The sequence below is a fragment of the Colossoma macropomum genome, unplaced genomic scaffold, assembly GCF_904425465.1.
Source record: "Colossoma macropomum unplaced genomic scaffold, Colossoma_macropomum, whole genome shotgun sequence".
In the NCBI taxonomy this organism is placed as follows: Eukaryota; Metazoa; Chordata; class Actinopteri; order Characiformes; family Serrasalmidae; genus Colossoma; species Colossoma macropomum.
Genome location: NW_023494794.1, coordinates 16,521,517 through 16,539,016, shown reverse-complemented (window position 1 = coordinate 16,539,016; position 17,500 = coordinate 16,521,517). Strand labels below are relative to the sequence as shown.

Below are 17,500 nucleotides of genomic sequence, written 5' to 3'. Positions count from 1 at the left end.
ATTAACGGTCTGCGTGTGTGTCCAGTACGCAGGTAGCGTGGATGCTGGCCCAGCGGCAGCAGCAGGAGAGAGCCAACATCCAGAACGCCAAGATGAGGAGCCACATGCAGCACGCCATGTGAGTGTATTAGCGCAGTCTGATGGTCTGAGTGGAGGTATCCACAGAAACGCACAGGAAGTGGAAAAGCAGTGGCCGCTTAGACACAGGAACTTCACACCTTTACACCTTCATACTGTTATACCTTTACACCGTTACACCTTTATACCGTTACACCTTTACACCGTTACACCTCTACACTGTTACACCTTTACACCGTTACACCATTACACCTTTACACCGTTACACCTCTACACCTTTACACCGTTACACCTCTACACCGTTACACCATTACACCTCTACACCATTACACCTCTACACCTTTACACTGTTACACCTGTGTAATGGTATAAAGGTGTGAAGGTGTAACGGTGTAGAGGTGTAACAGTGTAAAGGTATAACAGTATGAAGGTGTAAAGGTGTAACGGTGTAAAGGTATAACAGTATGAAGGTGTAAAGGTGTAATGGTGTAAAGGTATAACAGTATGAAGGTGTAAAGGTGTAATGGTGTAGAGGTGTAGCGGTATAACACCGTTACACCTCTACACCTTTACACCGTTACACCTCTACACCGTTACACCTTTACACCGTTACACCTCTACACCTTTACACCGTTACACCTTCACACCTTTATACCATTACACCTTTATACCGTTACACCTCTACACCTTCACACCGTTACACCTTCACACCTTTATACCTTACACCGTTACACCTTTACACCGTTACACCGTTACACCTTTACACCTTCATACTGTTATACCGCTACACCTTTATACCGTTACACAGTTACACCTTTACACCGTTACACCTTTACACCGTTACACCTTTACACCTTCATACTGTTATACCGCTACACCTTTACACCTTTACACCTTCATACTGTTATACCTTTACACCGTTACACCTTCACACCTTTATACCATTACACCTTTATACCGTTACACCTCTACACCGTTACACCTTCACACCTTTATACCATTACACCTTTATACCGTTACACCTCTACAGCGTTACACCTCTACACCTTTACACCGTTACACCTCTACACCTTTACACCGTTACACCTTCACACCTTTATACCATTACACCTTTATACCGTTACACCTCTACACCTTTACACCGTTACACTTTCACACCTTTATACCGTTACACCTTTATACCTTTATACCGTTACACCTTTATACCTTTATACCATTACACCTTTATACCATTACACCTCTACACCTTTACACCGTTACACCTTTACACCGTTACACCTTTATACCGTTACACCTTTATACCATTACACCTTTACACCATTACACCTCTACACCTTTACACCGTTAGACCTTTACATCGTTAGACCTTTACACCGTTACACCTTTACACTGTTACACCTTTACACCTTCATACTGTTATACCGCTACACCTTTACACCGTTACACCGTTACACCTTTACACCTGCATACTGTTATACCTTTACACCGTTACACCTTTACACCTTTACACCGTTACACCTTCATACTGTTATACCTTTACACCGTTACACCTCTACACCTTTACACCGTTACACCTTTACACCTTCATACTGTTATACCTTTACACCGTTACACCTTTACACCGTTACACCTTTACACCGTTACACCTTGCTCCATGGGCTACATTTGAGAGTTGTGTCGGGGGTTAAACAGTCTCAGTCAAGTATATAGGAAGTTGGGATCTCGATCTGAAGCGACTGACGGCGCGAGAGGAGAAACGAGTGAGCCCCTCGATTGAACTCTGAAGTGATCAGAGACCCTCAGATATGATCAATCATGTTTGATATTTATGAGTCCTGCAGTGAGAGAAGGTCAGAGATTCACTCAGCGAGTGACTCGATCAGCCAATCAGAGCTGGAAGAGGGAGAAACAGGCGGAGACGCGCCTGAGCAGCGGAGACGGAGACGGAGGAGCCGCGAGTGAAACACAGCAGATCAGAGCCGAAATCATGATTCTGGTGTTGATCCAGATCAGCTCAGTGTCTTTACAGCTTCAGCTCAGCTGCAGGTTGTAGTGAAACGTTTCTCCAGCTCTCACTGAATCAGCGCTTCTCTCCACAGATCAACGCCCAGTTTAACTTCCGCCGTGCATTAAAGCTCAAACAGGGCCAGTTCAGCTCTGTGTGTGTCATGTGATCTGAGGAATTCTGGGAGTTTGAGTTCTTATTCGGAGCCTAAAATCGTTCTGTGTGTTGTTCTCTCTCGTTGCTCTGCCGTTCAGTGTGATGATCTCCGCTTTAGAAACCTGGGAACATTTTAAAGTCGTGAGAGACGCTCAGCCTCAGTGAAGCGCAGACGGCGCCCCCCGGGCACAGAATCACACGCACCGACTTTTCCACTTGAATGGCCTTTCAGTGTTCGGTCAGACAGTCTCTCCTGACTCAGGGTGTTTCTCAAGTAATCAACACAAGCAAGAAAAGTTCCTTTCTCATGATGCGCTGCTCTCTGGCGCTGTCAGGAGTGATTTGAAGAGGTTACTGACGTTTACTCAGCTGTCGCTCAGATCTGTGGCCGTGAAAAGTGCTGGTCGTTGATTGAAGCCGATTCTTCTGTCCTCTTTGTTAAATCCACAGTGACGACATACAGACGCCACGCCTGCTTCAGATAGATAGACTGATACTTTACTGATCCTGAAGGACATTTAGCAGACAGTATCAGTCAAACAACACAGCACAGTTATAATAATAAGGGTGATACAATATAAAAAGAATATACACAAAAAAACTCTACAGGCATAAATACTGATAGTTAATACACATAAATATGCAATAATTCAGTAGTTCAGTGTGTTCTAGAGCAGAGAACGTTGTTCAGTGCGATTAGGCTTCCACATCATTTTCCTGAAACCAGTCACGGATTTCTTGAACCGTTTTGTCCATAACACCAAAATAAGTTCCTCATAGTGACCCATAGAGTCAACATCTGATCCAGTGACTGTGCCGGACCTCCTCGGTGGACACTGTGGGCCTCGGTGGGTGTTGTGAGTGCACGAGTCACCCGTGAGCTTCCTGAGTTTTAAGAAGTCACTGTCTGCTGTCAGAGTGGAGACGGTGCTGCTAGCTGGGCTCTCGACCGCGGCAGGACTTAAACTTAGTGACTGCAGTGCTTTTAAAAACTGGTCACATCAGACTGTTGGCTGCCCCCTGGTGTCGTGGAGGTCGGTCTCTATCCATAGTAGATAGTAGACAAATGTCGCTGTTCCATAATGAAAGTGAGTTGACGAACATTTTAGTGGGGGCAAATGCCCCCCTTGTCTCCCTCAAAAGACCCCCCCCGCCCCCCGCCTCGCTCCATAGAGCAGAATTTTTCAGTAAGGCTGGACGATTTAAGCCCATTTATGATTGTCGAGAAAGAATTTCCCTCAGTTCTCCTCTTGGACGGAGTTTGGGCATCACTCTTATGCTGCGTCACATTTACGTTAAAAAAACATCATTCCGTCCCTCAGCGATCTGACAGTGAGGCCGCCAGCGGCGTGAAGCCACCCAGACGTTGGAGCTGGCAAAAACAGATGATTATCAGAGGAGAGCTTTAACAGTGTAGACTAGTGTTTGAGGTGGAGACAGGCAGGGGGCGCTCTGCACAACTTACCCAGCGTTCAGTACAGATTACAGAATCTGTGTCCTTCACACAGCTTCACTCTTTCATTTCAGTCTGTCCATCTGTCTGTCTGTGTGTCTGTGAATGTATTTATGTATCTGTCTGTCTGTCTGCGTCTGCCAGTCCCTGTCTCTCTCTCTCTCTGTCTGTCAGGATAGGATTAGCTCTCCATGAGGAGGTGGGTAAAGTGTTCCGCAGGTCGTCTGTGATGTCTGTGATCTGTAACGCTGCCTTTACTCCAGAAAAAGGAGAAAACGTGTTAAAGCGCTTCATTTCGCCGTCATTTCGTTTGCCCCGCTGTCTGGCGTCGGCGTCTCCGTTAGCTGGGGGGTCACAGTGAACAGTCGACTTCACTGCATGAAGTCGGATCAGACTTGCTCTGTCATTTTATCATGTTCCGAGTTGGACTGCAGGACGGTAACGTTGCGTATCGAGTCTGCACTGAAACTCCGTCTCCGCAGGATCATTTCAGCGGCATGTCGGTTAACGTGGGGTTAATATGACCGAGAGTGTTTATTGAAGGTGACAGACAGAATCTTCACTGACGGTGGATTCAGACGATAAAACTCACTGAGAAACACCAGGAATAATAACGTCTCCCTCCGCACTACACTGATCCTGAGTAGAGCTTCTGTCTGTCTGTCTGTCTGTCCAGCTAAATATCTGTCTGTTTATATCTGTCAGTGCTTCCTTATGTATGAGTCTGTCTGTCTGTGTGTAAATCTGTCCATACACAGCGACTCCTGTTCTGCTGCTCTCTCTGGTTCTTCAGGTTCTCCTCTGCAGGTGGTTTGATGTTGTGACTCTCGGCTGTTTAAAGTCACTCCTGCAGAGTCACAGTGACTCATTCATTTACCTTCACTCTATAGTTAAACACCTGTCTGTTCACACTGCGCTCTCTCTCTCTCTCTCTCTCTCTCTCTCTCTCCTCTCTCTCCGTCTCTCTCTCTCTCCTCCCTCTCTCTCTCTCTCTCTCTCTCTCTCTCCCTTTCTCCCTTCTCTCTCTCTCTCTCTCCGTCTCTCTCTCTCCCTCCCTCTCTCCTCTCTCTCTCTCTCTCTCTCTCCTCTCTTTTTCTCCGTCTCTCTTTCCGTCTCTCTCTCTCTGTCCCCCCTTTGTGATTAACGGTTGCCCTGATGGTTCTTCACCCTCTCAGTCCGGTGTCAGGGTCTGTCCCGTCGTCCCCTGTGTTCGTCCTCGTTGGTGTAAGCGTGCAGAACCGCAGGGTTCTGGGTTTAAAGCGAGTGTTTATTATGCGCTTCACAGAGACGAATCACGCCGAGTTTAAAGTGACCGTGAGTTTCTGAAGGTGTTATAATTAAAACGCGTTTGTCGTTGTTTTGCTCACCCCAGTCGGCGAAGCACAGGGCTGATGGAGGACGACGAGGAGCCGATCGTGGAGGACGTGATGATGTCATCAGAGCAGCGTCTGGAAGACCTGAACGAGGGCATGGACTTCGACACCATGGACATCGATCTGGTACGACCAATCACAGTACAGAACACAGAACTGCACCAACCAATCAGAACATGAGGACAGCCAGTCACAGCACAGAACGTTAATTACTAAGAGCTAACGATTAGTCTGTAATTCAGATCATCATATCGCCCCCTACACTTTCTGTAGTGTATTACAGTCTGTCAGAGTGATAGTGAGGGTGGTGGTGTTTGTGACAGTAAGGGTGGTGAGGGTGATAATGAGGGTGATGGTGAGGGTGTTATTGATGTTGAGGGTGGTGGTGATGGTGAGGGTGGTAGTGAGGATGGTGAGGGTAATGGTGGTGGTGGTGATGGTGAGGGTGGTGATGGTGAGGGTGATAGTGAGGATGGTGAGGGTAATGGTGGTGGTGGTGATGGTGAGGGTGGTGATGGTGAGGGTGATAGTGAGGATGGTGAGGGTAATGGTGGTGGTGGTGATGTTGAGGGTGGTGGTGATGGTGAGGGTGGTAGTGAGGATGGTGAGGGTAATGGTGGTGGTGGTGATGGTGAGGGTGGTGATGGTGAGGGTTATAGTGAGGATGGTGAGGGTAATGGTGGTGGTGATGGTGAGGGTGGTAGTGAGGATGGTGAGGGTAATAATGGTGGTGGTGGTGAGGGTGATAGTGAGGATGGTGAGGGTAATGGTGGTGGTGGTGATAGAGAGGGTGAGGGTAATGGTGGGGGTGAGGGTGAGGGTAATGGTGGTGGTGAGGGTGATGGTGCGGGTGATGGTGAGGGTGGTCGTGCGGGTGATGGTGAGGGTGGTGCTGAGGGTGATGGTGAGGGTAATGGTGGTGGTGATGGTGAGGGTAATGGTGGTGGTGATAGTGAGGGTGTTAGTGATGGTGAGGGTGGTGATCGTGAGGGTAGTAGTGAGGGTGGTGATAATGAGGGTGTTAGTGATGTGAGGGTAATAGTGGTGGTGAGGGTGGTGATAGTGAGGGTGATAGTGATGGTGATGGTGAGGGTAATAGTGGTGGTGGTGGTGAGGGTGGTGATAGTGAGGGTGTTAGTGATGGTGAGGGTAATAGTGGTGGTGAGGATGGTGATGGTGAGGGTAATGGTGGTGATGGTGAGGGTAATAGTGAGGGTGATGGTGAGGGTGTTAGTGAGGGTGAGGGTGGTGATAGTGAGGGTGTTAGTGATGGTGAGGGTAATGGTGGTGATGGTGAGGGTAATAGTGAGGGTGTGGGGTGTAGTGAGGGTGAGGGTGGTGATAGTGAGGGTGTTAGTGATGGTGAGGGTAATAGTGGTGGTGAGGGTGGTGATGGTGAGGGTAATGGTGGTGTTGGTGAGGGTGGTGATGGTGAGGGTAATAGTGAGGGTGGTGATGGTGAGGGTGATAGTGAGGGTAATGGTGGTGGAGCTGGTGAGGGTGGTGATAGTGAGGGTGTTAGTGATGGTGAGGGTGGTGATAGTGATGGTGATGGTGAGGGTAATAGTGGTGGTGGTGGTGAGGGTGGTGATAGTGAGGGTGTTAGTGATGGTGAGGGTGGTGATAGTGATGGTGAGGGTAATAGTGGTGGTGGTGGTGAGGGTAATAGTGGTGGTGGTGGTGATAGTGAGGGTGATAGTGATGGTGATGGTGAGGGTGTTAGTGATGGTGAGGGTGGTGATAGTGATGGTGAGGGTAATAGTGGTGGTGGTGGTGAGGGTGGTGATAGTGAGGGTGTTAGTGATGGTGAGGGTGGTGATAGTGATGGTGATGGTGAGGGTAATAGTGGTGGTGGTGGTGAGGGTAATAGTGGTGGTGGTGGTGATAGTGAGGGTGATAGTGATGGTGAGGGTGATGGTGAGGGTAATAGTGAGGGTGATGGTGAGGGTGTTAGTGATGGTGAGGGTGGTGATAGTGATGGTGATGGTGAGGGTAATAGTGGTGGTGGTGGTGAGGGTGATGGCCGCATCTGAGTTGTTTAATCTGCTGTGTGTGTTTGATTGTTTGCAGCCTCCGTCTAAAAACCGCAGAGAGCGCTCGGAGCTCAAGCCTGATTACTTCGACCCCGCCTCCATCATGGACGACTCGGTGAGACTCTTCAGCCTTCTGTCCATCCCTTTATCATCCTTTCCATCCATCCTCCATCAGTCTGTCTGTCCCTCCCTCCATCTATTACTCTCCATTTATCCATTTGCTCATCCATCCAACCATCTTTCTGCCTCTTTATTCATCCCTGTCCTTTTATTCTGTTCCTCCCTTCATTATTATCATTATTATTATGCAAACTCTTATTATTATATCAAATTATTATACAAAATTCTGTTGATTCTCTAAACTTTCAGCTCCATTTCAGTAAAAATAAATGTACAGTTTATTTCTGTGTTCAGATTTTTAGATAATCATCTATCAGGTTCGTGTTTCTCCACCGTGACGTGTTGTTCTGTGTTTTAGGTGCTGAACGTCTCGATGTTCTGATCCGTTCTGCTCTGGTCGGAGTGGATGAGCGAGAGACAGAGAGAGAGAGAGAGAGAGACAGAGGAGCAGACAAACAGACAGACAGACAGACGCTCTCTTCCTGCACACACACTTCCTGTTTGTCCAGCTGTGGAGTCCGGCTGCACTTCCTCCTTTAACTCTTCAGTTTCTGCAGTTTAACTCTCGGCACGGCGCAGTGCAGCGCCCCCTGCTGGAGCGCAGCCTCGCAAACAGCCACAACACTCATCTTAACAAACAAACAGCTCCAGACGCTCTTTTCTAAAGGCAGTGTAGAAACGGCTTTTCTGTTTTTGTAACTTATAGCAGAGTTTTTGATTTGTAGGTTATTTTCTAAAGACAATCAGCTGTAAATCAGAACTTTATAAACTCGAGACGAGTATTTAAATCGACGTTTCTAAGCAGATTTCCTGTGTGGGACGCGGGTTTAGAGGCTTACCGTGTTTTCGTTTGTGTTTGTTTTTATTTCCCTCTGTGGACTCGTTAATGAGGATCTTCCTCAACGTACGAAACCCCCTCGGTCGCCGTGACGGCGTCGCACTCCGGGGAGACGCCGATCGGGCCGGAGCGACACGTCTCCGCGTTTCTATTGCTCCTTTATTCTCACGGCCGTGGCCTATAGGGTGAAACCTTAAAGCACCCCCCCAAACCCCCCCCAGTGCTCGCTCAGGACGGGTCGGACGGAGCGCGTCTTCACAGAGTCATCGTTTATTTTACCGCCTGAATGAAAAACTCGCAGAGAGAGAAACGTAAAGTGCTTCGACTCTGATATACTCCATTTAAATTAGCTATATTAGGTATTATAATATATTGTTATATATCTCTAAAGTATATAATTATATATTATATATTCTACACAAACGTGTGAAAATGTGAATTGGTGCTGATTTTTTTGTATTTAAGTTGTTTTTCCACCGCAGCCACAGATCCGCCGGACTGTACCGCGTTTGCGGTCAGACTGCAGATCAGACGTTTTTCTTTTCGCTAAATCTTTTTCTGTTTTTCTCCTTTTTTCCTTTCGTTTTGCATCGTCGTGTTTCCTGTTTGTGTTTTTCTTTTTTATTTTCGGGGTGGGCCGGTGTTTTTTTGGGGTCTGAATCATGAATATGTTAGCGAGGGTGTGTTTCCATGGTGACGGTGTAATCGCAGTGAGGCGACTGTGGGACTCAAACACAGCGTTCAGGATCGAAATGAATATTTATGAAGTTTGGATCACTTATTTTTGAAAATTCGTCACAGTTTAATTTCACCCCCCCATCTCTGTGTTGAACTGCTGAACGAGTGCATGAGTGTGTGAGTGTGTTCGAGTGTGTGCGCGCGCGTGTGTACATGTATAATATGATATCGGACTGTATATAAATCCAAGTGTTTTTTATTCTATTTACAAAAAAACAATGTCCACTGTTCCATTTCCTGTTTGTATTTATGTCGGAGACAGAAGAACCTTTTGGAACAAAATAAACCCTCAGCTGTGATTTCAACTCTCTCAGCTTCCACTGTGTGTCCAGCAGGGGGCGCCAAGGCGCCGAGCACAGCTCCACTGACTGCTACAGCAGCGCCTCAGACATCAGGCAGTGAATTCATAACCATTTCATGTAGGAACTTTCTGTGAGGGAGCTTTTAGAGGTGGACATCTGGTTCCTATCACCACCACTGTGAACAGTTCTGACTCGGCAAGTTTATCTAGAACAGAGAACCGCTCTGAACGACAGAGTTTACGATGAATGTTTACATCTTAACCACTTAATTATGCAGAAAATTTGGAAAAATCGGTGAACTTCCCCTTTAAATACAGTAGGCAGACAGAACAGAACAGGCAGATTGAACACAAAATGCAGAATGTGAAGGAGAACTCCACCCATTTTCTAAATTTTTCTCCATAATTAACTGGTTAAGATGTAAACAGAGCGGGTTCAGAGTGGTTTGGTGTGAAACGCTCTGTTCTAGATAAATGTACCGAGTCAGAACTGTTCACAGTGGTGGTGATAGGAACCAGACGTCCACCTCTAAAAGCTCCCTCACAGAAAGTTCCTACATGAAATGGTTATGAATCACTGCCTGATGACTGAGACACTGTTTTATGATCGTTTAGAGAACTTAAACTCCATTCATGGTGGAGGGAGACATGCAGGGCGCTGTGAGGCAAAATAGTCCCAAAGAAAACTTATTATTTCAGATTTTCCACTATTTTCCATCATCAACATTCCATATAAACTCAGAAGACTCGTGTAGGTTCACTGGTGGTTCTGGATAGTAAATAAAATGTCTATATCTGTGTTGTAGTCATGGCGACCCCTGGTTCCTATCACCACCACTGTAAAGACATCTGAACCATTTCACACCAAACCACTCTGAATCTCTCTGATTACACCTCACTCACTGAATTATGGGGGAATTTTGAAAAATGGGTGGAGTTCCCCTTTAGGTAAAATGACTGCTACTTTACACTGTAAAGGAAGATCTGAAGTGAAAACATCTTAAACACAGTCAGCACGTCTGATATTTCTCATTATGAGACAGAAGGAACGTTGGGATTATTCCGCCTGTTTCTGCACATTTTTACCCATAATCCTAGTTTGGGATAAAAAATTGTCGAAATGATCCGCCGACAAAATAAAACAGATACTTAAACAGGTACTGAAAGGTCTGTTAGCAGGTCAGATGATCTGCTCTGGTTCTTCCAGCTGTTTCAGAAAGAGAAGTATTGGACATGATGACTGAGCCGTTTTCACTCACTGAGACAGTCTGATGATTCGCTTTAATGCAGATATTAATAAACACTGATGTTTACATCACTGCAGAAATTTGAAAAACCTGTGGGATTGCCCTTCAGTGCTCCCGTTTAATGTAAGCTTTAATTCTGACTGAAAGAACATTTAGCTGTTTAATCACAGAACCTCACTTTATTATTATTATTATTATTATTATTATCATCTTTCTTTTCTTCCCTCATTTCTTTCTTTAGTGTCTATCTTGTTCTCTACTCTCTTCGATCTCTCACTTCTCGCTTGCTTTTCTTTGATCTCTTTCCTTTTGTTCTCCCTCTCAGGATTTGGAACCCTCAGTGTGTTTTGGGGGGTTAAAGCAGAGATGATGTGATGTGGCGTTTTTGTGTGTGAGTGTGTGTGAGAGTGTGTGCGTGTGTGTGAGTGTGTGTGTGTGTGTGTGCGCTGATGTAAAATGATCTAGAGTGATCTGAGGGAGAACGTTCTCAGGCTCCAGTTGGTTCCTTGAGGAGGAGATGATGTCACTGCCTGTCGTTCTGCATCAGCACCGCCTCCAGACTCCGTCAGCTCTCACTAACTCACCCTCCAGCACGCAGGGTGTGTGGATGAAGAAAGGGGTCAGGGGTGTCTTGCGGGGGAGAGGGGGATGAAGAGAGAGAGAGGAGTGGAGAGATGAGAGAGAAACAGCCGCTAGCAGAGCAGGAGCTGAACCTCCTTCCACTGCAGGCTGTGTCCCAATTCTACACGCAGTCTGCTCAAACAGTCCAGCAGCCGTAATACAGCGTTCCAGCCTCCTCACAGCCTCACAGCGTTCCAGTCTTCCAGTCTTCCTCTGAGCTGCTCCGGTTCCACCCAGCAGTTCTACTCCAAACTGTAAGGAGGAAACGCTCGACTGAGTAACAGCCGAACCGAACCGGATCAGCTCTGATTAAACCGGCTCCGCTTCATTAAACCTGCGCTCAGCTGGGCGGAGCGTTCAGACACGCACTTAAAAACACGGTTCTTCAAAGGTTCTTCAGTGGAGAAAATGTCTCTTCATAGAACCATCAGCACCCAAAGAACAGGGTTCTCCAGATTGATGGAGGAAGTGCTGTGGACGGTTGGCTGACTCTTCACAGGAGGCGAATCCGGCTGCCCCTCATCATCATCACCCCCCCAATTTCAGCCCCGCCCACTTTTAATGGCCCAGCCTTCTTTTTAACACCGTTATTTAAATTTCCGGCTCCGCCTTAAACGGTGCAGGAGTTACATAATCAATCGTAACATATAAAAACACTTTTCTGGAGAAAATGGAAATTTAAAACGTTCCCTCAAAATAAGTGTTATTTTCACTCTGTCCACTGAGGGGCCCCGTATGGACACTCCGCTTCACAGCGTTCACATCTGTAGTTTATTTTAATTGTTTTGCAATGTTGTTTATTAAATGGCGATGATGTGAAGATGATGAAGACTCCGCTGACACCGTCTCGCTTGTATAAGATGTTTATTACAAAGTTAAACAGTCTCATATCGAGCACTGTAAAGTACCTGAGATCCGTGCCAATTCTGAAGTGTCCCCTCCAGACTAATATAGCCTACTGCCTATATAGGGTGCTTGTTTTCGCAAAAGGTAACAGAACATATGGTCCTTTTTAAAATGATCTCATCTGTCTGGAACCAAGAGAGGAAAGGAGAGGGGCCCCTCCCTATGGGGCCTTTGGACCAGGGGCCCCCTAACTTAAACATTCCAAACCTGCAAAAACAGAACATATAGAACTCCAGACACTACAGCATCAACTTAGCCTGAAAGTTAGGAGTGTTTTGCCGTCTTCTGTAAAGCTACTCTTTTAAAGATACTTCAGCAACTACAGAATAAAAGTCCTCTGTTCTTCTCTGTGGGGAAGCTGTGTTGGTGTGTGTTACTCTGCTCTGCTGTCTGAACACTGTCCTGTTAGAGTCCAGCTCACAGTGAGACTCGCCCGCCAGACAAACCAGCGCAGACCAGCACGTGTGTTTAGATGCTGGTTTGCTGGTCAAGCAGTGTGATCATGCTGGGTGACCAGCTAAACCAGTTTAGACCAGTATGGAATTCTGGCTCTCGAAGCTCCAGCGATGAACACACAACTTTTTCGTGTCTCAGTGGCTTTTAAGCTAATTAAGACGGTAAATCGGTAATCCAATTCGACTTTCCCGACGGACAAAATGATCAGATTTCAACTTAAATCGGACGGAAACCATTTGGAGTCTGAATTCTGATTCTTTAGTTTAGCGCTGGAGCTACGAGGCTAACGTAGCTAACAAACATGAAGTCGAATGTTTTCTGTAAATAAATCCACAAAACTGATCTGAAACTCATTAAACCACATCCGGATCTTCGCTACGGCGCCGTGTGGAAGGTCGCGCTAAATCTGGGGTGGAAAATTTGGTTTGATTGATCCTTTTCTCCATTTTGTTTATATTGGCTGATCATTTTAGTGTTTTGGTTTTATTTAGCTTCCCAGACCAGCTTGGAGTCCCAGAAGAGCTTTGAACCTCAGTCAAGTGTTTTCATATTTGCTATGTTGTCAGATTGAACCGAGTCTCAGCCTCAGACTCGACAATGATATGAGTCTTTTTATTGTTTGTGTATTTTGTTTGTTTCTCAACACTTTTGTTTATTTTTAGGTGCCTTTATGAGGCGCTTTTTTATTAACACGCAGATAATCTTACAGAAGGACATTAATATTAAATATAACTACAGATTTATTCAACAACTAAACACAAAATAATAAATAAATCAATAAAAACTAAACAAACCGAATATTAGCAGCTTTTTATTGCTGAGGCCTTTAAAAGACTTAATAAATCACTTTAATTCAGCTAAAAACTGAATCGATTGTCAGATTTGTGCCCGTTTTTTATTTATTTATTTATTTTAATGTTTATGAATGTTTTGTTTTTCGAGCCCGGCTTCCTGTCAGGGAGCGGAAGTGACCGGCGCCATGGCGACACTTCCGCCGCGCTGTGTTTGAAGCTCCGTTTCGCGCGGATCAAAAATAAAAATAAAGATTAAAATCATAAATGATTGAATATTGATAAATAAACACTAAGATCATAAATTATTGAATATCGCCGGTTAATCGCGGGTCGAGATGGAGGGGGGGCGGAAGCTGAACGCGCCGCGGGACTTCACGCGGGCAGCAGGTGAGCTAGCGGAGTTAGCATTCAGGCTAATAGACTTTCCCGTTCCACCTTAAATGGGTGAACCACTGCACCGTTTAAGGTGGAGCGGAGAGTCGAGCGAGGAGCTGTGAGGGTGTTTAAACTGATGATGTTCAGTTCATTAAAGTGTTTATCTGCCAGAATTCGGTCTTTCTGGGAGGCGAATTGAGGAAACACTAAAATGTGCGGTAAAAGGAGAATCGATGAGCGGGGCTGATCGATCAGCCGCTCGCGCCGCTGGAAGATCAGCCTTTTCTGACTTTGTTCTTTTTTCTGCTCCAAAAATGAAACACTAATAACGTTACCTTTACATGGCGACTCTGAGTGGCCGCAGGGTTTATGGAACAAATATGACGATGGTGCATTTACGAAGACGGAATTCAGTGTTTGTTGTGTCCGCGTTGTTGTTGGTGGTGTTGGCTGGACGGCAGGTGAGCAGCTGCACCTGGTCATTAGAGACTGGGGATCCAGTTCACTGTAGAACTGTAGAGCTATGACTGAGTTAAAGCTCTGTCTCTCTCTCTCTCTGTCTCTCTGTCTCTCTCTCTCTCTCTCTCTGTCTCTCTCTCTCTCTCTCTCTCTCTCTCTGTCTCTGTCTGTCTGTCTCTCTCTCTCTCTGTCTCTCTCTCTCTCTCTCTCTCTCTCTCAGTTCAATTCAGTTCAATGTTGCTTTAATGGGATGACAAATATTAACACTTGTATTGCCAAAGCTTTTGTAGGGAGATTAAGAACAAAGTACAACATATACAAAAAGCAATAACAGATATAACAGGTGTTATAATAATAATAATAATAATAATAATAAGCAGAATGTATGTGTTCATAGGTCTGTATCTCTGACATGGTGTGGTCACTCACTGTCCCTCAGAGTTCTCAAACACAGGACATGTTTTGGTGATTTTACTGAAGAATTCTGTTCTAATCTGAGTAAATTTGGTACATTCAGTCAGAAAGTGCAGCTCTGTCTCAGGCCTGTTCTGCTGGCACTGCTGGCACAGTCTTTCCTCTTTTGGCAGCCAAGACTTCCTGTGTCTGCCCGTCTCTATGGCCAGGCGGTGCTGACTGAGTCTGTACTTCATCAAGGTGGACCTCAGTTTAGGGTCAGTCAGTGTGCTCAGGTAATCTGCTACACTGTACTGACGATTTAGGGCCAATGTTAGTGGGGTGTTAGTGTGTGTTAGTGTGTGTTAGTGGGGTGTTAGTGGGGTGTTAGTGTGTGTTAGTGGGTGTTAGTGGGTGTTAGTGTGTGTTAGTGGGGTGTTAGTGTGTGTTAGTGAGGTGTTGGTGTGTGTTAGTGGGGTGTTAGTGTGTGTTAGTGGGTGTTAGTGAGGTGTTAGTGTGTGTTAGTGTGTGTCAGTGAGGTGTTAGTATGTGTTAGTGTGTGTTAGTGAGGTGTTAGTGTGTGTTAGTGAGGAGTTAGTGAGGTGTTAGTGTGTGTTAGTGAGGTGTTAGTGTGTGTTAGTGAGGTGTTAGTGGGGTGTTGGTGAGTGTTAGTGAGGTGTTAGTGTGTGTTAGTGGGTGTTAGTGTGTGTTAGTGTGTGTTAGTGTGTGTTAGTGTGTGTTAGTGAGGTGTTAGTGGGGTGTTAGTGTGTGTTAGTGAGGTGTTAGTGTGGTGTTAGTGGGTGTTAGTATGTGTTAGTGGGGTGTTAGTGTGTGTTAGTGAGGTGTTAGTGTGTATTAGTGGGTGTTAGTGTGTGTTAGTGTGTGTTAGTGTGTGTTAGTGAGGTGTTAGTGGGGTGTTAGTGTGTGTTAGTGATGTTTTAGTGGGGTGTTTGTGTGTGTTAGTGAGGTGTTAGTGGGGTGTTAGTGTGTGTTAGTGGGGTGTTAGTGTGTGTTAGTGAGGTGTTAGTGTGGTGTTAGTGTGTGTTAGTGGGGTGTTAGTGTGTGTTAGTGGGTGTTAGTGTGTGTTAATGGGGTGTTAGTGGGTGTTAGTGGGTGTTAGTGTGTGTTAGTGAGGTGTTAGTGGGGTGTTAGTGAGGTGTTAGTGTGGTGTTAGTGGGTGTTAGTATGTGTTAGTGGGGTGTTAGTGTGTGTTAGTGAGGTGTTAGTGTGGTGTTAGTGTGTGTTAGTGGGTGTTAGTGTGTGTTAATGGGGTGTTAGTGGGTGTTAGTGTGTGTTAGTGGGGTGTTAGTGTGTGTTAGTGAGGTGTTGGTGTGGGTGTTAGTGGGGTGTTAGTGTGTGTTAGTGGGGTGTTAGTGTGTGTTAGTGGGGTGTTAGTGTGTGTTAGTGAGGTGTTAGTGTGTGTGTTAGTGGGTGTTAGTGTGTGTTAGTGAGGTGTTAGTGGGGTGTTAGTAGTGTTAGTGAGGTGTTAGTGGTGTTAGTGAGGTGTTAGTGTGTGTTAGTGAGGTGTTAGTGGGTGTTAGTGTGTGTTAGTGAGGTGTTAGTGTGTGTTAGTGAGGTGTTAGTGTGTGTTAGTGAGGTGTTAGTGTGTGTTAGTGAGGTGTTGGTGTGTGTTAGTGGGGTGTTGGTGTGTGCTAGTGGGGTGTTGGTGTGTGTTAGTGGGGTGTTAGTGTGTGTTAGTGGGGTGTTAGTGTGTGTTAGTGGGGTGTTGGTGTGTGTTAGTGGGGTGTTGGTGTGTGTTAGTGGGGTGTTGGTGTGTGCTAGTGGGGTGTTGGTGTGTGTTAGTGAGGTGTTGGTGTGTGTTAGTGAGGTGTTAGTGTGTGTTAGTGAGGTGTTAGTGTGTGTTAGTGAGGTGTTGGTGTGTGTTAGTGGGGTGTTAGTGTGTGTTAGTGAGGTGTTGGTGTGTGTTAGTGGGGTGTTAGTGTGGTGTTAGTGTGTGTTAGTGAGGTGTTGGTGTGTGTTAGTGAGGTGTTGGTGTGTGTTAGTGGGGTGTTGGTGTGTGTTAGTGGGGTGTTAGTGTGTGTAGTGAGTGTTGGTGTGTGTTAGTGGGGTGTTAGTGGTGTTAGTGTGTGTTAGTGAGGTGTTGGTGTGTGTTAGTGAGGTGTTGGTGTGTGTTAGTGGGTGTTGGTGTGGTTAGTGGGGTGTTAGTGTGTGTTAGTGGTGTGTGTGTTAGTGAGGTGTTAGTGTGTATTAGTGGGTGTTAGTGTGTGTTAGTGTGTGTTAGTGAGGTGTTAGTGGGGTGTTAGTGAGGTGTTAGTGTGGTGTTAGTGTGGTGTTAGTGGGTGTTAGTATGTGTTAGTGGGGTGTTAGTGTGTGTTAGTGGGGTGTTAGTGGGTGTTAGTATGTGTTAGTGGGGTGTTAGTGTGTGTTAGTGAGGTGTTAGTGTGGTGTTAGTGGGTGTTAGTATGTGTTAGTGGGGTGTTAGTGTGTGTTAGTGGGGTGTTAGTGTGTGTTAGTGAGGTGTTAGTGTGGTGTTAGTGGGTGTTAGTATGTGTTAGTGGGTGTTAGTGGGGTGTTAGTGTGTTAGTGAGGTGTTAATGTGTGTTAGTGAGGTGTTAGTGTGTTAGTGAGGTGTTAGTGAGATGTTAATGAGGTGTTAATGTGTGTTAGTGAGGTGTTAGTGAGGTGTTAATGTGTGTTAGTGAGGTGTTAGTGTGTTAGTGAGGTGTTAGTGAGGTGTTAGTGAGATGTTAGTGAGGTGTTAATGTGTGTTAGTGAGGTGTTAGTGAGATGTTAGTGAGGTGTTACTGTGTGTTAGTGAGGTGTTAGTGAGATGTTAGTGAGGTGTTGGTGTGTGTTTGTAAGGTGTTAGTGTGTGTTTGTGAGGTGTTAGTGTGTGTTAGTGGGGTGTTAGTGTGTGTTAGTGAGGTGTTAGTGTGTGTTAGTGATGTGTTAGTGTGGTGTTAGTGGGGTGTTAGTGTGTGTTAGTGAGGTGTTAGTGTGTGTTAGTGGGGTGTTGGTGTGTGTTAGTGAGGTGTTGGTGTGTGTTAGTGGGGTGTTAGTGGGTGTTAGTATGTGTTAGTGGGGTGTTAGTGTGTGTTAGTATGTGTTAGTGGGTGTTAGTGGGGTGTTAGTGTGTGTTAGTGGGGTGTTAGTGTGTGTTAGTGAGGTGTTAGTGAGGTGTTAGTGTGGTGTT

General features: G+C 45.8%; 2 protein-coding genes across 3 annotated transcripts in view; both read left to right on the top strand.

Moving 5' to 3' along the window:
- stag2a (stromal antigen 2a) overlaps positions 1–9,099 on the top strand; it is a gene marked incomplete at its 5' end in the record, with an annotated part of 46,895 nt that extends 37,796 nt beyond the window's left edge. Inside the window, 4 exon segments of the mRNA XM_036580389.1 lie at positions 26–118; positions 5,065–5,191; positions 7,136–7,213; positions 7,577–9,099. Of these exon segments, the coding sequence (XP_036436282.1) occupies positions 26–118; positions 5,065–5,191; positions 7,136–7,213; positions 7,577–7,600 (322 nt within the window).
- Positions 9,100–13,303: 4,204 nt separating this feature from the next.
- The window catches only part of cchcr1 (coiled-coil alpha-helical rod protein 1), a 35,593-nt gene continuing 31,396 nt past the window's right edge, over positions 13,304–17,500 (top strand). For both annotated transcript variants that reach the window (XM_036580387.1, XM_036580386.1), the window contains exon 1: positions 13,304–13,506. In XM_036580387.1, the coding sequence (XP_036436280.1) occupies positions 13,455–13,506 (52 nt within the window). In that variant the 5' untranslated portion in view covers positions 13,304–13,454. The remainder of the gene's footprint in view (positions 13,507–17,500) is intronic.